The 20642-nt window shown below is 50.9% G+C and overlaps 1 protein-coding gene and 1 long non-coding RNA gene across 10 annotated transcripts; one reads left to right on the forward strand and one right to left on the reverse strand.

Annotated features, from left to right (window-relative positions):
* Nucleotides 1–4564: 4564 nt before the first annotated feature.
* LOC111928610 (uncharacterized) lies at nucleotides 4565–9790 on the reverse strand. Its single transcript, XR_015276258.1, has 7 exons — nucleotides 9579–9790; nucleotides 8878–9457; nucleotides 7720–8106; nucleotides 7407–7522; nucleotides 6259–6341; nucleotides 5913–6040; nucleotides 4565–5702 (listed from the first exon to the last, which is right to left on the reverse strand). It is a non-coding gene; the product is annotated as an uncharacterized LOC111928610 (long non-coding RNA).
* On the forward strand, nucleotides 8898–18577 carry LOC111928609 (G protein-coupled receptor 83-like). Of its 9 annotated transcripts, none has more exons than XR_015276256.1 (7): nucleotides 8898–9814; nucleotides 11143–11714; nucleotides 12488–12613; nucleotides 13282–13415; nucleotides 16526–17116; nucleotides 17381–17594; nucleotides 18241–18577. XR_015276256.1 is itself a non-coding variant. In XM_086850253.1 (5 exons), exons 2-5 carry the CDS (start codon nucleotides 11331–11333, stop codon nucleotides 17118–17120), a joined length of 1239 nt encoding a protein of 412 aa, XP_086706379.1. In that variant the 5' UTR covers nucleotides 9706–9814; nucleotides 11101–11330; the 3' UTR covers nucleotides 17121–17470. The 9 variants fall into 9 exon arrangements, 1 of the variants encoding a protein (XP_086706379.1); XR_015276254.1 differs by having other exon boundaries at nucleotides 9679–9714; nucleotides 11101–11714; XR_015276251.1 differs by having other exon boundaries at nucleotides 9701–9823; nucleotides 11101–11714.
* The last annotated feature ends 2065 nt before the right edge of the window (nucleotides 18578–20642 follow it).

Below are 20642 nucleotides of genomic sequence, written 5' to 3' on the forward strand. Positions count from 1 at the left end.
ATGCTGTTATTGCCAGAGACCAGTGTTAATTGCTGAGCCCTGTGGAAAGGGAGTGCTTGGATGGTTTGGAGTGCCTGCAAAAGGAGTGTCACATATTTCAAAGTGTTTGATAAACAAGGGAGCAAAGGCAGATAACAGCACCGAAGCCCACGTTGTGCTCTCCTGGTGTAACGGGCAGCTTTGAGAGAGGGAACAGATTGCTGAAGGCCATCATATTACTGCAGAACATGAACCCACTTGACTGGTGACCCCCCGGCAGCCCCAGCAGGTGATGGACAGCACAGAGGGAGGCACTAGGAGGACAATTACACTTCACATCTTTTCCTTTAATGCACTGACCCCTAGGAAGGAAGTATGAGCAGATGTGGAGAAAAAACCATTGTTTTATCTCAATTTGGAGTTCTAAATATTCATTGTTTATCTCCAGACTACTCCAGTGTTTTACAGGTTGATTCAAAGCTTTTATTAGAGAATTAGATTCATTTGAATCAAAATGCCTATGTAAGAAATTTGAATATCATCCAGCAGAAAATGTCTGACATGTCCTGGCAGCTCATTTTCAGAATGTAGCTGCATATTGATGAAGTGCTCATTGAATAAGAATTATTCAGTCCTGGAGAAGAAACAGAAGTCCTGAAAGAGAACTGTAAAAGCAGACTGTCATCAAACAGACATGTGGTTAGTCAGGGTTCATGTTGCTCAAGAGATCTTCACTCTGGTCATATTGATTAGCACTGCTCTGGCTCTGAGCTTAGTGAGGGCTCTGCTGAGGCACCTGCTCATGGCTGCAATTGCAGGTGAGTCTGGAAAAATCCTCAGCTGGGAGAGGATTCTCTGAACCAATGGTATCTGCTGCAGGAGCCTGAGCTGCCCCTGCTCCTGGCAACACCTACAGCTGGAACCCCCTGGACCGAGGGGATGCTTTATGTTACAGGGTACTATTATTTTGCTGTTCCTATTTCCCCACACATACACACAGCAGAGTCTTCTGTTTAAAGCTTTTTTAAAAGCTGTGTTTGAGCCCAATCACACACTAAGGAGGGAAGAGAGAAGATTGCTCACTGAACAGCCTGGCAAAGAACCTCACTGCTGAAGTTCTCTCCTTGTCACAGCAACAAAAGCACTCAGGCCTTCCAGTGCTCCATGTCAGTGCTGATTGACTGGAGTACAAAACACAGGCTGGTGGTCAGATATAGGGGTGTAGCTGCCTCCAAAGCCACATTGAGTTTTAGCACATCAGTGATCTTCTGGTACATGGGGAATCTGTCATTTTATTATCACCTGAGCTGCAAGCAAAGCAGAAACATATTGGCTTATCGACTTTGTTCACAGCTGCCACACAACTGTAACACACTGAGTTCTGTGCTTTCCCTCTTCCCAGGGAATTCAGGATTTTCTCCTGAATCAGAATGGGAGGATTTAGACTTCCAAAATAAGGAGCCAGCCCAAGACCTATGGTGTACCTCTGCTCTCAAATGAGGTCTCCAGTGCTGACAAAGACTGTTTCCTTCACAGGAGTGTTTTAGGGTTCAGGTCCACAGATCAGTTCAGGCTGGTCTAATCCAGACATCCCTCCATCCCAGCAAGCCACATCAGGGCCACTGACCTGCACTTACTTGTTTCACTTAGATTATACCCATGTTGATTAGCACAAATGAGCTGAATAGAAAGTGGAAAATGCATTTTTGAGCCCAGCTCTGGCATTGAATTCTCTATACAGAAAGGAAATGCCTGTCTCTTCAGTTTCTTTTCAGTTTTTATTCACAAATTCTTAAGTGAACAAAGAGAGGCTCCTGGTTCTCCTTTTCAGCCATTCATGTGCCTCTGGGAAAGGTTTGGCTTCTGTGCTTGCCAGGCTAATCAAGGAAACAGAAAACACGGAACATTAGTGCATTTAAATCCCAGGCACTCTAAAGTCTCAAGAAAATAGAAAAAAATGTTTGGCAGATATATCACCTGATGCCCCCAGCCTTGAGGGCCTCAGCTGGGAAAATCTAACAGGAGGGGCTTCTTTGAGGGGAAGTTTCCTGAATGAGTTATCAGCTAGGGCAGGAAAAAACTGGAAATAAAATGGAGAGGACCTGAGTCCCAGACTGGATAAGCCCCAAATACAGAAATTAATTCATCATCCAGTGTAATCAGGCATTGTGGACAGGAGTAATGGGTTTCCAGGGAGGATCCAGGCAGGCTTGCTGGAGGTTCCAGCGCCAAGGGGGATGGCACTGAACCGACCAAAGTCTTTGAAATCCTGCTCTGTATTTCCTCCTGAGAAAAGCCTCAGCAGCAGCAGCAGCAGCAGCATTTCTCTTGGTCTCCAGACTTTTTCCCAACAGGAGCCCCCTGCCATGTGTGGGTCTCTTTGTGCTACCAAAGGCTCTGCAACCTCATGGTCAGGGTTTCAGGGTTTCAGGATTTCATGATTTCATGATTTCAGGGTTTCAGGATTTCAGGGTTTCAGGGTTGATTTCAGGGTTTCAGCATTTCAGGATTTCATGATTTCAGGGTTTCAGGGTTTCAGCATTTCAGAGATGTGCTGGACACCGTGCAGGTGCTGGGGAGGGCAGGCAGGAAGCATGGGCAGCCCCTGCCAGCATTCTCTCCCCATCCCTGATGCTTCCAGCCCTGGCCCAGTGGTCCCTGCCCCAGAAGCAGCCCCGAGGGATTTGTGCCTCCTATCCTTGCTGAACATATCAAAAGCAAGAAGTGGTTTTGTAATTTTTCCTCTTACATCTGGAAAGGGAGGAACCCCACAAGACTGTGATTTAGATCAGTCCCTGGAGCAAGAAAGCTGAGCAGAAGAAAGAAATCAGCATTCCTGAAACCTCTCCTGGTACCTGAGGTACCTTAGCTCTGGAGCAGAGGAACAACCCCTCCTCTGTTCTGACAGGTTCTGAACCCTGAGCAGAGCTCCCTGAATCCAGGAGAAACACAGGAATTTCAAAATATAGCCAAGCTTCATTTTGGCAAGGAGAATATTGCCCACCACGGCTGGGGAGGTGCCCAGCCCCTGCAGAACCCAAACCCAAAGGGCAGTAACTGGGCTGCAGCAAGCAGCTGCTGTCCAGCACCAGCTGGGGGGCTGAGATGTGACCTCACTGCCAGTGTGACAGCCTGGGAGGCTTTATTAGCTGAGCTCTCTAATAGTAGCTTAGTTGTTTTTGTGTCTGTTTGTTTGTTTGTCTGAAAACTTAATCTTCAGGTTCAATAAAATGGCATGTTTTTCCCTTGAGCTGGGCTGGCTCCCAGCAGATGCCCACCCATCACTGCTTGCCTGGTCTCTTTGCTGCAGGAGAGGTTCCAGTGGCCAAGGGCCAAGTGATGCTGGTGGCTAGAAACCAAGGGAACTGACAAGAGAAAGACATATACCTTAAGGTATTCTTTTCTGGTTTTGTTGATTCCTAAACTTATTCCACATAGTTCCAGAGGATTTAAGTACAAAAGCTTTTGATAGAAGTAGTGTATTACTGTTGTGAAGAGGAAAAACCTGCCCTGACTTTACCCAGCAGTGCACATTGATGGGCCTTGACTTCACCCTATGGGCCTGTTTCCATTTAAGTTATTCAAAATTCTGCAGCTAAACCAGCCAAAGCTGGCCCAGGTAATGTGTTTTGCTGGATAATTGCAGCTGGGAGCAGAGAATGCTGGCTGGCAGTGTTCTGCAGCCATATGCTGTCTGGGTGGTTTGTGTGTTGATTTCTTGCCTGGGTTGTTTAGAATTCTGCACCAGTAAGTAAAGAAATGGAAAATTACTGCCTTGTCCACAGTTGTTACAGAAATGTAAGTCTCCAAGTGGGCCTGGAAATCTTTGTGCTGCTTGATCCTGGGGCCAGAGCTCACTCCTCAGTGCTCTTGTTAGCTCCTGACACTGAGCTTTTGAGGCTCTAGTTTTTTCCAGTGCTAGATTTTGGTGAGTCACCCCAGTGCTGCCTGGCTGCTCCAGAGGCAGAGGGGCAATGTGGGGCTGCATAGGGACGTGCCTGAACAATCCCAGGACTCTCCAGTTTTGCACAGCAGTGAGAAATGCCCTTTTCATTCTAAACCTGTCCAGCTGTTCCTCTTTGTTGCAGTTCCCTGAAACTGTCCCACAGCCATCTGTGTATCCAGTGCAGGCAGAGCAGCAGCCAACCACCCTCTGCCAGGTCTGTCCATCATCAAAGCTGCTCCATGCCCACCGTCCCACCCAGATCAGTTTCTTCAAGAGCTTTTGCGGGGGAAACCAGTGGAAATCCTCATAGGGATCCAAAGGGGTTGTGTTGAGAGGTCCTCTTTATGCACAGTGCCTCCTTCCAGCAAGGGGGTTATTTCTCTGCCACGCATGTGTCTGCATGCTCCAGTAAATCACATTTCTCCAGTGTGTATTAATCCTTTTTTTCAGACTGCTTGGAAGGGAATTTGGATGTAAAATAACCAAGATTGCCCCTGGAGCCCCCATTCAGAAAGGATGCCCTACTGGCCATTTTTTGTTCCCTTGGTGGCAAAGTAGTTTAACTTATAATTTAAAAGCACAATAATCAGTACTTTTGTGTTTGAGCCCTTTAGACCTCCCAGGAAAGTGCCATTTGGATTATGCTCTTCAGATTTTATTGCTGTAATTTCATAACCTCTTTTGACTGAATGAGCTGAAAATTAACTTTTAAATGCTTCAGCACAAGTGTCTCTCAGAACCTCCCCTCCTTTCCTGGCTGTTTGTGCTCCTGCTTCCATGCGTTTGCAAACCCAGAGTGGTGGACTTTTGGCACGCTGCTGGGACCCTGCAGCTCAGCCTCACAGAGGCTCCTGCCCCCATCCCCTGTGCTCATCACAGGCAGCTGCTGGTGCCTGTGGTTGTTCTGCTGATCAGGAATCTGGCAGAGCCTCAGCATCCTCTGTCCTCTGGCCAAGCTTCTCCTGAGTCCTGGCTGCCCTGGGCTGTGTGGCAGAGCTGAACCCCTGGCCAGGGGTGACACAGCAAGGTACCTGTCACCAGTGCTGCTGGTGGCTGAAACATTCCTCCCAAACCCAGAAACTGGGCAAACACATAGATCCTGGGGGATCCTTCCCAGAATCCATGAGGGATCCTTCCAGCTGAGGGAGTGAGCTTTCACCAGAGCTCCACAGCTCAGGGGCTTTCTGAGCTGACACAACCCTCAACAGCCACCCACAGACATTTGCCACACAGTGAGGTCCCTGAATCAGGGCCCTGCTGGTGACTTGTCCCCACATAAAACTCAGCAGGATGCTACAGCTGCCGTCAGCCTCTGCATGACTTCTCTTGATAGCTCAGGCAACTTCAGCCTTTGTCACATCTCTTCCTTTGATCAGAGCTACACAAGGGACAGAGTTTTGAAGTAAATGCATATTGTACCAATACTTTTGATGTCCTATCTTCATTCTTCCCTTCCTTTGGTGTGTGAGTGAACCCAGCAAACCTATCATGCTTTAAATTAATTGGATCTTGGAAGAGAACAGAGATAATGAGCCATTCCAGGATGGCATTTCTTAAAAGCCAGGGAATGTACAGCACAGGGGAGGGTGCTGCCTGAGTCTTCCTCACCTTGTCAAACATATCCACCTCTCTCCTGAGCTTGTGCCAGGGTCTGTGCAGTGTCTGTCAGCTGCTGGCCTCTACTCCAAACACCTCTGAAGGGGAGCTCCTCTGACAAAGTCCTGCTTGCAGAGCTGCAGCTCTCTGGCCTCAAACCAGCGATGTGCTTGCAGAAGGGCTGAGTTTACACAATGTGAGAGGTGTACGAGTTTTGAACTGTTCATCAAAGATGAGAAGGCTCTTTGTGAGCTCAGTGCCTGAATGTGGGGATGTCCTTGCTCACTGTTCCTGTACCTGTGCAGGAGGACTCAAAGAAGCCCCCGCAGAATGAGCTGCAGGCAGGGGTGAAGGAATTAACCTCCCCAATAACACACAGAAAGTGACTTACCCCTTCCACTCTTTGCCAAGACCCCCTTCATTAGCAAAGAGTTTTCTATTGAGGAAAACAGGATTTTTTGGGTTTTGTTTGTTTGTTTTTCTGTCTTGACTACCACACAGAGGGGGGAGAAGAACCTCCTAAAAAGAAAACACACAGTAAGGAGTGTTCAAGGCTCAGAGGCTTCTGAATCTGAGAGTTCACCCCAGCAAAGGACAATGAACATTGATGGGTTGAATTCCCACACAGATGGGCTGCACCAAACAAAAGGGCAGACTTTGATGGCCCAAGCCATGGCCAGGCTGGAGCACTCAGAGCTGGTAGGACAGCACATGTAGGAGCTGGCTGTTAACGTCACCTGCTAGGGTCTCACATCCCGTTGAAAATCAGGAGGCCAGCAATCAGACAGGAACTGGATGTGCTGTCAGTCATTCTGTATGACTCTTTTCCAAGAAAGAGAAAAAGAAAAAGAAGTCTGAAGATCCAGCTCCAGTGGGTCACTAGACAAAGCCCATCAGAGTGGAGAGGGGGCACAGTTACAGTGGTGTACTGTAATAGATTGTTAAAATGGTAGTTCTCTTTGTTCTATCACCCAAACCTTACAGCTGAACCTCAAGGACTATCAAATCCATTATACAGCTTTTCTTTTCCAACTACCCTGAAGTTGTATTATTAGCAGCTATTATGTAGTTGCCATTTGTATTTTGAATAATAAAGTCTGTAACTATTCACAGGACATCAATTGCTATGGCATTGTTGCTCTTTTCTTATTTCTCCTTTTGAAGCCCATTTTGTACAATGTGCCCTTCCACCCACTTGCCTGTGCTGAATCTCAGAGCCAGTCAGAGCATATGATAACAGCAGGCTCTGGCCTGATATAATGCACATGAAAGCACTGTTCCCATGTCAGTGGCAACTAATTCCAGATCATACTCTGACCCTGAGGAAACTGAGCTTTGGTTATCATGGAGGACTATTTGCACTTCCCAGTTCCTGCCACCTGAATTTTTATTTGATTTAAGTTGGAGGATGAATTTAAAATTTGGTTGCAGTTTCTGTTTTAGATGTGCTACCTCCATTGTTTAGAAATCTGGTGTGTCCATGCCAGGTGAGAGGAATCTCAAAGCCTCTGTGGGGCTGCTGAAAGCTCAGCTGGGAGGGAGGTTCCAGAAACACTCAGGGAGCTCTCACCCTGCTGCCACCTTGGGCAAACCCGAGCTGGGTTGTAACACATGTCTGGGCTGTGCACATTAGTAGCACAGCAATGTAAAGCTTGGTAATTAATAATTCAGGGACTCAGCTATACTTTTGGTGCCCCAAAATCTAACAGACACCATTGTCTGAGGGCAAAAGGAGGAGTTCTGCAGCTCCTCAGTTCCAAAGCCTCTGGTGCCTGTGTATCTGCACTCATATTAATTCTTCTGTCCAGAGAGGAGCCAGCCTTGCAGGAAACAGAGACCTTCTGACATTTAAGAGTAAGACACAAGAAGGAAAGACACAGAATACCTTTAGTACATCCAGCATGCAGGGTCTCCTCAGAGACAGACAGGTAACTGGAATTTTGCTCAAGGACAGGGACAAATCTCGAACTATTTTATTGCACAACACAACCATTCCTGCTCCTGAAGTGTTAAATAGATAAAAACCAGACAGGCATCAATCAGAGACTTGTCTAATGACATGGAACACATGGGATCAGCAGATCCATCAGGGGTCTGAGAGCAGGAGAGGCTGGTTGGGATTATTGCTGTGTAAGGGGTCAAATCTTAATTCCTTAACCAGTGAGGGGCTGAGTGTTTCAGGAGGTTCTAGTACATACCCGTAGTTGGATAATTTGCACCTGGAGAAAGCTAACATGCCTGGGATTTTGCTGGAAATATGATTGCACTAATCTCATAGCACTCCTTTTCTGAGCTTGCAGCTCTAAAGCCAGTGATGATGTATGCCAGCAAGAACAGCATGGGAGGATAATGAAACGGCTCTTTGGATGCACAAGAATCTCACAGCTACAGTAAGAATGGCTTCAGGGGGACCAAAAAATAGCAGAATTCTCCCAGATCATCTTGCTATAGTTGTAATAAACATCCAGTGTGTCTTTCTGTAGCCCTCTGGCAAGAAACTCCAGAGAGAAAATGCAAAGCTCATTCTGCTTCTGCTGAAGCAACTGGAGTTCTGCCACAGTCAGGAACTGATTCATCTCTTAGACCTGTGAATCCATAAATACAAAATTCTGAGCAAAGAACCAGTTCCTTGGGAATGTACACCAAATATACAAATCTTTCCTCCTGCAGAAGGAATTCCTGTCTTCATCTGGAATATTTTTCTACTATTTGCCAAGAATATCTTCATTAGTCTCTCAAAGAGCCTATGGCTGACATAGTGCAAGGCTGTGATGCCCAGTTTATTCCATAGCAAATAACCCCCAAACTAGGAAAAATCTAATGTTTAACCTGTCATCATGGTATATATGCCCTGATAAAGGTTACAATGCCAGGACCAGGATAGACATCAGGGTGCTATGAACAACATTTTTAAATGTGTTATTAAGTGGAATCAGGAAAAATTAGATAATCTGGAAGATAGAAGTGTTATTATCATTGGAATACACAGGAGGACCATAGCTGTTCATTGAACAGCTACATTGGACTGACAATGAAAGTGGATTCTTGGCTCCACATGTCAGCATGGGAACTTTTCACTCAGAAGCAGAATTTGGAGTCTGGCAAGACCCACATCCCATGACCCATGGCCTCCCATGTGTTCCCCATCCTGTAGCTACTCCCCTGCCTTATTCCTTGCTGCCTGGCCACAGCATGGACATAGAGAGGCAGAGCCATGGGCAGGGGAAGGAGATCAATGCAGGTGACTGGAAATGGACAGGAAAAAAACTCTTTCTATATATATGTATATGGAATAAGTGACACATATGGAATGCAAAATGAGAAAGATGATAATATCTAGTTTAAAAATATGTTACCTAAAGTCTTTGAAACCTAAACTGTCTTCTACGTCAGCATCTGTCAAGAGGGACCCAGCTGTGAGAAAAACACTTATCAAAAAACAAGCGCTGAAACTGCAGCAGGAGCCTTTCCGCAAAGATCCGGGCCGGGGGAGGTTTGCGAGGACGGCTTTCCCTTTTCCCGTAAGGCTCTGCCGGGGACCCTGCAAGCACGGATGCTCCGCTCTGGTGGGCGCTGCCCTCGCCCCGGCCCCGCATCAGCCCCGCGGGTCCCGCGGGAGCAGCCTCGGCGGCGGCTGCGTGTGAGCACAGGGAGCACCGGTAACCCCCGGTACCGGTAACCCCGGTACCGATAACCCCGGTACCGGTAACCCCCGGTACCGATAACCCCGGCACCGGTAACCCCCGGCACCGGTAACCCCGGCACCGGTAACCCCCGGCACCGGTAACCCCCGGTACCGGTAACCCCCTGTACCGATAACCCCGGCACCGGTAACCCCGGCACCGATAACCCCGGTATCGGTAACCCCGGCACCGGTAACCCCGGCACCGCTAACCCCGGTACCGGTAACCCCCTGCACCGGTAACCCCGGCACCGCTAACCCCTGCACCGGTAACCCCGGCACCGGTAACCCCGGTACCGGTAACCCCGGCACCGATAGCCCCCGGCACCGATAACCCCCGGTACCGATAATCCCCGGCATCGGTAACCCCGGTACCGGTAACCCCGGCACCGGTAACCCCCGGTACCGGTAACCCCGGTACCGGTAACCCCGGCACCGGTAACCCCCGGTACCGGTAACCCCCGGTACCGGTAACCCCCGGCACCGATAACCCCGGTACCGGTAACCCCCGGTAAGGACTGCCGGGCCGGCCGCTTGTGAATGGAGCAGCCCCGCCCCGAGCGGCGGCTCCGCCCCCGCGGCTGCACGTGCGGGAGAGCCGGGGGTGCGCGGTGAGAGGGGTGAGAGGGGTGAGAGGGGTGAGAGGGGTGAGAGGGGTGAGAGGGGTGAGAGGGGTGCGAGGGGTGAGGGGGTGAGAGGGGTGAGAGGGGTGGGAGGGGTGAGAGGGGTGAGAGGGGTGAGAGGGGTGAGAGGGGTGAGAGGGTGAGAGGGGTGGGAGGGGTGGGAGGGGTGAGAGGGATGAGAGGGGTGAGAGGGTGAGAGGGGTGAGAGGGGTGGGAGGGGTGCGAGGGGTGAGGGGGTGAGAGGGGTGGGAGGGGTGGGAGGGGTGAGAGGGGTGAGAGGGGTGAGAGGGGTGGGAGGGGTGAGAGGGATGAGAGGGGTGAGAGGGTGAGAGGGGTGAGAGGGGTGGGAGGGGTGGGAGGGGTGAGAGGGGTGAGAGGGGTGAGAGGGGTGAGAGGGGTGAGAGGGATGCGCGGGATGCGCGGTGAGAGAGAGGTGCGCGGTGAGGTGTGACAGGGGAGTGACAGGGGAGTGACAGGGGAGTGACAGGGGTGTGCGGTGAGAGAGGTGTGCGGTGCAGCGCGGAGAGTGCGCGGGGTGCCAGGGCTGAGAGCGGTGTGCGAGGTGTGCGGGGTCTGAGGGGTGTGTGCGGTGCGGAAGGCGTGCGGCGGTGAGTGCAGAGTGTGCGCTCGGTGCGGGGTGTGCGGGGTGTGCGGTGCGAAGTGTGCAGTGTGGGGTGTGTGGGGTGTGTGGGGTGTGCGGTGCGGGGTGTGCAGTGTGGGGTGTGTGGGGTGTTTGGTACGGGGTGTGTGGGGTGTGTGGGGTGTGTGGTACGGGGTGTGTGGGGTGTGTGGGGTGTGTGGGGTGTGTGTGGTACGGGGTGTGTGGGGTGTTTGGTACGGGGTGTGTGGGGTGTGTGGGGTGTGTGGTACGGGGTGTGTGGGGTGTGTGGGGTGTGTGGGGTGTGCGGTGCGGGGTGTGTGGGGTGTGTGGGGTGTGTGGGGTGTGTGGGGTGTGTGGGGTGTGTGGGGTGTGGGGTGTGTGGGGTGTGTGGGGTGTGTGGGGTGTGTGGGGTGTGTTGCGGTGCCTCCTGCCCGGGAGCCGGAGGAGCCGCTGCTGCCCCTTGGGACCGGCACCGTCGGGATCAAAAATGTTCGGGCAGTGCAAGGTGAGTGAGGGAGGGTAAGGGTAAGGTTAGGGATGGGGGTGAGGGTGGGGAGTCTGGTTTCTCCTTGTTGGAGTGTGCAGGGAACAGGGGTGTAATTATGCTGTAATGTATGCACTGTCACATACAGACCTGTCTGATCTAGGAAGTGAAGTGTTGGTTTCTATTCAGTATTCAGATCGTTGCTGGAGACACTTGTTTGGATTTGTTTAGAGTGGAAGGTGAAGGCTTCTGCATTGGGAAGAAATTCCTGTGACAGCAGCACAGGATGGACAGGCAGCCTGCTTGAGCCCAGAGCTCACCTGTGAACTTCTTGCTCTTGCTATGTGAGAGTGTGTGGAGCCCTTCCTGCCACACCATTGGAGCTGCTCCCCAACAGGGAAGACCAGCGTTGACCTGCCATGCCTCACACACTGCTTCAGCCATACAGGTCGCAGGTGATGGGGTTTCTTGAGGAGTTTGACCATTACTCTTCCCTGGACAAACTCATGTCCATCTACCACGCGACTAACAGGACCATCTTCAACTGGACAGAGAGCCGCATTGTCGAGTGGGAGAAATTTGCTGAGCTGGCTAAATATGAGCCAGAATCCCAGAAACCAACAGTGAAAGCGCTCCTAATCGTGGCGTACTCAGTCATCATTGTCATGTCTCTCTTTGGGAACATGCTGGTGTGCCACGTGGTGCTGAAGAACAAGAGGATGCACTCAGCCACCAGCCTCTTCATCGTCAACCTGGCGGTGTCAGACATCATGATCACACTGCTCAACACACCTTTCACCTTGGTAAGTAGCTGGTCTTGCTGTCCCTTCAACCAGGACAGTCTCCCACCCACCAGAACTCTGCCTGGTGGTCACAGGCTTTCCATGCACTCTCTCCTAGGGCTGAGGTGGGAACCCAACACCACCAGTTCTAACTGATAACTGCCAGGGAAGTAAAGCATCGTTCAGCAACCTGTGTGCTCTCTGTTAGACTCTGTAACTCCTAGAAACTCCAAAGTCTACCACAATGTGTGCTACCAAACCCCAGCAAGTGTTTCCTGGGGAATGAGAGCAAGTGCTTTTAAAGTGCATGCAGGAGAGCACTAGAGAGTCCCTTAGTGGGTCAGAACAGTCTGAATGCCAGTCACAATGGGTGACTGGAAGAAAGTAGTCAAGCTTTTCAGAGATGCCAGCTGGATAAAGGCTTCAATGGAAGCTCTCCAAATCTGACAGTGGGGTTGATATCAAACCTTGGTCCACTTTTTCCAAGTACAGTTGTTAGCGTTATAAAAAGTTTCTACCACTGTTCACAAGCAATGTCTGTAGAACAGGCCAGGAGGGCTGTGGCATCACCACTTCATAATCAGTGGGGTTTGACCCTATAAACTCTTCTATAAAGGTGTTTCAGAGACCAGGTTAGCTGATCTTTCTATGAGTTTCAGGTGAAGCTGCCCAACCAGCCAGAACCCCTGAGCCAGCTCAGGTTCCAGCTGAGGGACTTGTTAGAAAACAAAGCAAATCCCCATGGATTTTTTTTCACCAGATTTTCTGGCTGATGAGCTGTTGTTTCCCATCAGGTCCGGTTTGTGAACAGCACATGGATTTTTGGGAAGGCCATGTGTCACATCAGCCGCTTTGTGCAGTACTGCTCCCTCCACGTCTCCACGCTGACCCTGACGGCCATCGCTCTCGACAGGCACCAGGTGACACTGCCCACCCTCTCTTCCTTGCAAGGCTCTGACAGGAGACTTGAACTGTGACTCGTGTCTGTCCATGGCCATGTCAAATGCTGGCTGTGTGTCCAGTGCAGGGCAGCAAGGACAGCCCAGGCCATGTGCTTGTCCCTAGCAATCACTCCCCTTTCCTGTGCTGTTGTCAAATACTAAGTAAGTTCCAGACTATCAGATTTTATCTGCTTAAAGATCTAACAAAGAAAATTTTGTGAAAGGTGAATTTCTGCCTCAGCAGAGGGGAGAAAAGCTCAGTTTCACAGGCCCAGCTGAAACAAGAGACATTTCTTATATAGTTCATACAGAATAAAAAACATACCCTTGAGTGAAGACACTTGGGTAGATACCTTCTTTTTTTTTTTTTTTTTTCCTTGACCTAATGTAACCTCCAGCTTAAGGAAAATGGTTCTCACATAACAAAATTGAGGATAAAGTTTGAAAGCTTCTCTGAGCAGACTGAGAAGTTCAATGTTTGCCATTTTCCAGGTCATCCTAATGAATAGGACATTTTCCTAATCATGGCTGTCATTTTCCTATCATTAGCTGTGTTAGATTATGTCACAAACTGCCCACTCCCCTCATGAGCTGTGAGGGCCTTTGCTTCCCGTGGGACAAGAATCATGCTGGAGTCTCTGTTGTAGGTCATCCTGAACCCGCTGAAGCAGAGGATGTCCCTGACAAAGGGAGCTCTCAGCATCTCTGTTATCTGGCTGATGGCAACCTGTTTCTCCCTGCCCCATGCTGTCTATCAAAAGCTTTTCCAGTACAACTACAGGTGAGTGTTTCTCCCCAGTGAGTGTTGGAGGCCTGTCAGCCCTTGTGCAGTGCCACTCGCTCAGCAGGGAGGGCACCGGAGTGTCCCAGGCATGGGGAGGGGAGATCTGGAATGAGAGGGAGTTGGGGTGTGGGTGACATCCCAATTCCCACAGCAGAGGCTGGGGCTGTGGAAGAGCTGCCTGGGCTGCTGTCTGGAGTTTCCTCTCACCACCTCCTGCGTGCCCAGATGAGGCTCTGGGTCCCACTCCCAGCCATGTGCTGGGGCAGTCCCAGGCACAGCCTGGCTGGGGCACAGCTGTTGGCAACACACACCTCCTCCGGTGCCATGGCATTGCCATGAGAGCCTCTGTCCCAAGAAGGTAATTTTCTCCTGAGGGACTTTCCACTTCCCTCCTTTTGCCTGCTCGGTTCCTCAGACCCAGCAAGACCAAGCCCATCCAACTCGCTCAGGAAGGGAGGAGACAGAGAGAGTCAAACTGCAGTTTCAAAAAGAAAGAAAAGAAACCTCCTGTTGGGAATACCTGTGCTGACACCACCGAGGCTCTGCAGGGAGCAGGAGACCACCCTGGTTTGTCAGCAGGGCTACTGATCCCTCTTCCCCAGGATTTCATACACTGAGTCTCAGGTTGTGACTTCCCTGTATTTCACCCATGTGGATTTACAAAGCAGGACCTACCTTCCCTGAAGCATGAGGTTCCTCTGCACAATGTTACACTAATGAGACAAACAAAGAGGAGCCCCCACCCCCTTCTTCATGAAACAGGGCTGTGGGGGGACAACTGTGGAGCTAGGAGGGACCCAGTGAGGGACCAGTGCTTTGGCAGGAGCTGGAGCTCTCCTGGTGTACCATGGTGCCTCCTCTCAGGAAAAGGAACCCTTTCCTTGGCTGAACACAATGACAGCTGATGAAGTGGAGTTTCACATCCACATGAGGACTGAAATACCAGAAAAAAGGAAAAGGTTCTGATGTAGAGGGAAAGAAAAAGAAAAAAATTGAAAGCAGAAGCTTATCTCCCCACAAAAGGCCCAGCAATCGCACTTGTCTCTGCTGTCACCCTCTGCCAGGGAGAAATACAAAACCCAAACTCTGGGGTTCTTTGTCCTTGCAGTCCTTTCCTCTGTGGTACCCAACCTGTTCTGTCCCTCCTGTCCCCACCAGCCTGTGGCATTGCTGTGACCTCTCTTGTCTAGAAAACAGTCCGTAACAGTACCCAAGTGGGATTTTTGTGGCGGGTGTCACGCTGCTGGTGCTGCCCTTCGCAGGAATGCCAGCCTCGAGGCCAAGGGGATAATCTTACCATGACCTGTATTTTCAGGCTGAGATCAGCATCCCAGGGAGTGGGGCAAGGAGACACTGTGACAGGCAGCAGGAATGAGACTTCTGTTGTAGGCATTGACCTTCTGTATAAAGGACAAATCTAATTTCCTGCAGCCCAGCCAGATCCCTCCTGTTGGTGAGGCAGGAGAGTGTGAGTGCCTGCATAGGCTGTTTGTGCTTTTGGTGTACGTGGGGCTGCACCAGCTGGAAGTGTGATGGGGGCCTCACAGCCCTCCCCTGCCTGTGCTTGTGCCTGATGTGCCTGAGATAGCCAGGGGATGTCATACCTCCAACTGTCCAGACTGTAAACACAGGGCAGGGTTACTCTGTGCTTGTGTTGCTCTGCAGCTGTGCTTGGGGATTAGGGAACAAATTGCTCATGAATGAACGAAACCTACGATCTGTTTCGGGGCACCTGTCTCTGCTCATCCTTTGGCATGGCCAGAGGAAACTGAGCCCTGTGTTGGCACGAGGCAGCTCAGCGATATAAGGACTTCCAGGACATGCTATTCCTGTCCCTGCCTTCCATTGAAAAAAAAAAAAATCACTGTTGTAATATTGCTTGTAATAGCTCCTGCAGGGCCAGGGCTCCTGGGATTCCTGCCAGGGACTGGTTAGGGTTCTGGAATGGGAAGCAGGGGCTCCAGCAGCATCCATCTCTGGCTGCACTACACAGCAGTCACCTGAGTCCCTGATCATATCAGAATTCACCAAAACCATGTCCTGCCAGATCCTCTTTGGCGAGTCCTCTGTGCCAGTGGTGAGGTCCCCCAGATCCAGGGGAGGAAAAGTCAAGACTGCAGTTCGAAAAAGATGATTTTCTCTTCTGCGTCAGTTCCCCTCTTGAGCGGCATCTCTGGGTCCTCTGCACTCGGTGGACCCATTGACCCTCCTCTGACCTCATCTCCTGCTCCAGCTGCCTGTTCTTAGCAATCTCTTATTTGTGGCACAAAAGGCAGCTCCAGCAGTTGAAAACAGGATATTAAAGATATTAATCAATACTGAAATGAATAGTGAAGCTTGATGGGGGGCTAAAATCTGTGCTGAATAGAAGAGAACCAAGGACAAGGGATGAAGAGAGAAGAATAAAATGGAATAAGAGAAAGAAAAATAAAGGGAAAAGGAAAGAAAAGGAGGAAGCATCCACTGGAAGTGAATTCCATCACTTCCAGTCACCAGCTGCAGGGTGTGGAGGGGACACTCAGTGCAGTGAAGGGTGATGGGATGAGAGCCACTGCTGGCCAGGCAGTGAGAACACACTCGGGATGGGACAGGTATAAGTTGTTAAAATGAGCTGTTGTGTATGGTTACACTCGGTTCTTTTGTTACTTAATTGTCAGTGGTTCAACTGGAGCCGAGTCACTAATCATCCCACCAGTTTTAAGAGGTAGCAGGAAGGTTGTAGGAGCTGATGGCAAGGGAATGGTGGGTGGGGAAGGGAAGGGAGGTGGGTTGGTCAGGCCTGTGAAGCTTTCTCACAACCTCCAGCCCTTCCCTCCAGAGCAGCTTTGGCCACTTGCTGCAGAGATCCTGTGCTGGTGGGGATGGCAGGGCAGGGGCTCCTGGCTGCTGGGGGACACAGCAGGGTGAGTGCTCCCATGGAGGGCAGGGGCTGCAGGTCCAGCCTGAGAGAGACATGCCAGAGGGATGTCTCTGTGTCCTCCCTCTGTCCTCACTGCACCTCTGAGCAGGTGGCTGTGGGCAGTGTGAGACCCCCACTGTGGTTTGAGCCAGCAGCACCCATGGGACAGCAGTGGCCACATGCCAAATCTGTATTTGTTGTTTTCAAGGGAAGCCACTGTCCGGAGTCTGTGCCTCCCTGATTTCCCCGAGCCCGCAGAGCTGGTCTGGAAGTATCTGGACCTGTCTACCTTTCTCCTTCTTTACCTCCTGCCTCTGCTGATCATCACCATCACCTATACGCGTCTGGCCAAGAAGCTGTGGCTCCGCAATGCCATCGGGGACATCACCACGCAGCAGTATGTCACCCACCACAGGAACAAGAAGAAGAGCATCAAGATGCTGATGCTGGTGGTGGTGGTCTTTGCAGTCTGCTGGTTCCCCCTGAACTGCTACGTGGTGCTCATCTCCAGTCTGGGCATCAAGACAAAGAACTCGCTCTATTTCGCCCTGCACTGGTTTGCCATGAGCAGCACCTGCTACAACCCCTTCATCTACTGCTGGCTGAACGAGAGCTTCCGCACGGAGCTCCGCTCCCTGCTCTGCATCTGCCAGAAGGTGCCACAGGCTCGGGGCCAGGCGCTGCCAGCCAGGGCCGTGTCCTGCCGCGAGGCGTGGCTGGAACAGACCAGGTGCAGGAAGGGACCTGCCTCCCAGGCCAGCAGCTCCAGCAGAAACCTCCCGACGGCCAACACGGACCTGTGAGCCACGGGGCTGAGGGGAGTTACCTGCTTGTGGGAGGCATCAAAGGGCATCTTCAGTCTCTCCTTAGGAGCCAGCATTGCTGCGCTGCTGTTTCATTGCTGACTTTTGGCTTGTCTTACTGTAGCCCCTCCTCTGCTTGGCGTGGTGGGCACACAGCCTCTCCAGCACTCCACCAGTAAAAACCATGCTGCAGCTGGCCCAGGGGGCAGGAATATGTACAGGGGACATGAAGCTTCTCAGACATGGTGATTTGCTTTCAGGTTTTCCCGTTTATTGCTACCAGAGGGAGTGGACCTGGGTTTCTGTCACTGGCCTGAGCCACTGGCCTGTAACACGTGCCATAGCGTGGGGCTCTGCACAGCAGCAGAAACAAATCTGTGATGACAGGTGTTTGAAGGAAGGACTTGGACATGCAGAGGAACTCCATCCACAGGGAGTCTCAGCAGTTAGTGTATAGCAAAGCCTCCAACAGAGGTAAGGATTTTAACAGCAATTTTGCTCTCAGATTCTGCTGCTCCTCCTGCCCTGTCTCTGTCCCACCCACAGCAGCTGGAAGCCAGCCCCAAGACAAGGGGAGCAGGGACACACCCCAGGAGCCATGGCTGTGGGCTCAGATGGCACGATGACAGATTAATCTAGTCCACTGAGAAGTTCTTCTTATTATAAATATATTAATTCAGTAAAGAGAGCTACACTGGCACTTTACAAAAGGCCACAAAATATTTCATCAGGGCTGTAGCATTCACTCACTGAAGAATGGAATCATTCTGCATTGTTACTAGTTGCTGTAAAAGTCTCATTTAAACAACAGGAGGGCAAGACAGGGCTGGAAGGAATGTCCTGTGAGGAGCAACCAAGGACTCTGGGGCTGTCTAGCTGGTGCAAACCAGGTGATGGATTTCAGTAGCCCAAGGGCAGCCTTGTCTGCTGCAGGGCTCCTGGTCTATGCTGGCAATAGCCCAGACAGATCTTCTGCCCAAAGAGACACTGTGGGGGCCTGAGTGGCTTGAGGGAATAAGAGCATACACCCACCCCCTTCCTGGGGGAGGATAAGCCAGACCAAAGAAGGGAAACTAAGGACTGATTTATTTTTATTTTTTGTTATTTTCCATTTGTGCAGTGAGACGGAAAAGGACAGAAAGGAGGGGGGTCCTTGCTTCAGGCCACTTGACCCCAGCTGGGCACCTTGGGTGTGCACTGTAATGCCTGCACCAGAAGAAAACAGCAGAACAAGAGGAGTGGCAGCAGGAATGGGTGAATGCTTGGTCCCTGAGGCACTTTGCTTGGAGCTCACAATTATTGAACATAGGAATTCAAAGCTGTCTGTGCTGGGTGCCAGTGCTGTCCTCCCTCAGTGTTCAGCAGGGTTTGTTTTCAGTCAAAAAACATCATTGTGAGTTTTTTCAAAATGTTAAAATCATCTCTAATTAATAAGCATCACCTCATTGAATTATTAAGAGAAGCTATCATTTGCTTTTTTACTGCTCCTCACTCCTCACTAGCTTTGGGTGAGCAGCTCTCAAACTGCCATGTATTGTCTTTAATATTTCTTAGGTTTGTTTTCCTTCCTTTCTTTCTTTAAATGGCTGAATAACCTTTTTCTGGAGGAATCCAAGCCTTTACTCCAAAGAAGGGGTCTCTCCATGCTCCCTTGATCTTCTGCTAATCTGGTAGCTAACCCTGTAGTTAGCTATCTCTTGCTGTCAGAAAGAACCTGGCTGGTTTTCCTTGGATCTGTCAATTGCAGCATCTCCTCACTGCTGAATTTTTCTCCCCTAAATGGGCAGGATGTAAGAGCTGACTGTATCGAATCTCCGTAATGGCTCAGCTATCTGGACTGATAATTATCAATGCCTGAGTGAGATTCAGAGCCTCACACACTTCACCCAGTGCTTCAAGGCTCCTGTATCACTTGAGGATGCCCTGGCTCCCAGCAGCACTCAGGCAAACATGGAATGCACTATATATATATATATATATATATATATATATAAAGTATGACCTGAGCATTGTTTGACCAGGGCATGGCCAGTGCCTGGGGGGCAGGAGGCTGCATCTCTGCTGGACTCCAAGCCAGGCTCTGGAAACAGGAATCTGTGAAGTTCGGCTTCTGCTGGGTCGGAGTCAACTCGGCACGTAAACAGATTCTTAAACATTCCTTACAAACATCCCCCAAGCTGTCTCCAGTCCCACAGCCGCCCACCTGTGGAAGAGGCTTCCTGAGGGGGAGCTCCCGGACACCGAGGCTGTGCTGCCGCTTCAGTTCGGTCCAAACCCAGCAGTGTGGGGTGGGAGAATCCACCAGGAAGCCTCTGCCATGAGGAGACCTCTCCCTCTTCCCATTGCAGACCGAACCCTCACGCGGTGCCCTGGGCAGGCGAAGCCCCCTGGGAGGGAGAACCCCCAGGGACAGTTTCAGATTATTGAAACACTGAGTCACCCCAGGCCTACTCCCGGGAAACTATTTGAGCACACACAAATCAGCGTGCAAAGATCCAGCAAGACATGTCTGAGTGATTAACAGCCCGAATTTATTAAGATTAGCTCATGCCAAATGCAGCAGAGTGCCTTCAGCAGAGTTGCTGATGAAGACGATAACGGGGAGCACAGTGCAGGGAATACCTGAATTCCAGAGGCAAATCCTCTTATATAGCCCCACCATATAATGAACAAAGAAACCACAACATGCCAACTAGATTAACAAAAAGCTAGCAGAAAAAACCCCACAATGAGTCAGAAAATTAGCTCAGGAAGGAGAAACAGAATACAATTATCATCACTTAGCTCTTCAAGTGGAAAACAGCACGGAGGGGCTGGCCAAAGCATGCTGCAGGAATAGAGGGGAATGTCCTCAGTTAAATCCAGTTTAAGCCCTGGAAGTGGGGTGTAGGTGGGCCGGTGTCAAACCATCATCTTGTACTGGGAAGTAACTTGGCATCTTAGGTCACTCACAGACCAGGGGAGGAAGAAGGAGGAGGGAGCCTGGCCCTTACCTGGGAGACTGGATGTGAAAGGCACACCCCGAATTCCCGCGTGGGAGATGATGTGCAGCCGCCCTGTGCCCCAGGCAGCAGCAAAATCTCTCCTTTGAGCCGGGGCACACAGCTCTGCTCTCTCACTGACTGTGGAGACAACCTTCCTGCCCCGCAAAGAATTCACCTGTCCCCACAGAGCCCACCTGCCCCCAAAGAACTCACCTGTCCCCACAGAGCCTGTCTGCCCTCCAAAGAACTCACCTGTCCCCACAGAGCCCACCTGCCCCCCAAAGAACTCACCTGTCCCCACAGAGCCCACCTGCCCCCCAAAGAACTCACCTGTCCCCACAGAGCCCACCTGCCCCCCAAAGAACTCACCTGTCCCCACAGAGCCCACCTGCCCCCCAAAGAACTCACCTGTCCCCACAGAGCCCACCTGCCCCCCAAAGAACTCACCTGTCCCCACAGAGCCCACCTGCCCCCAAAGAACTCACCTGTCCCCACAGAGCCCACCTGCCCCCAAAGAACTCACCTGTCCCCACAGAGC

Source organism: Cyanistes caeruleus, chromosome 14, assembly GCF_971803275.1.
Source record: "Cyanistes caeruleus chromosome 14, bCyaCae1.hap1.1, whole genome shotgun sequence".
NCBI classification, from domain to species: Eukaryota; Metazoa; Chordata; class Aves; order Passeriformes; family Paridae; genus Cyanistes; species Cyanistes caeruleus.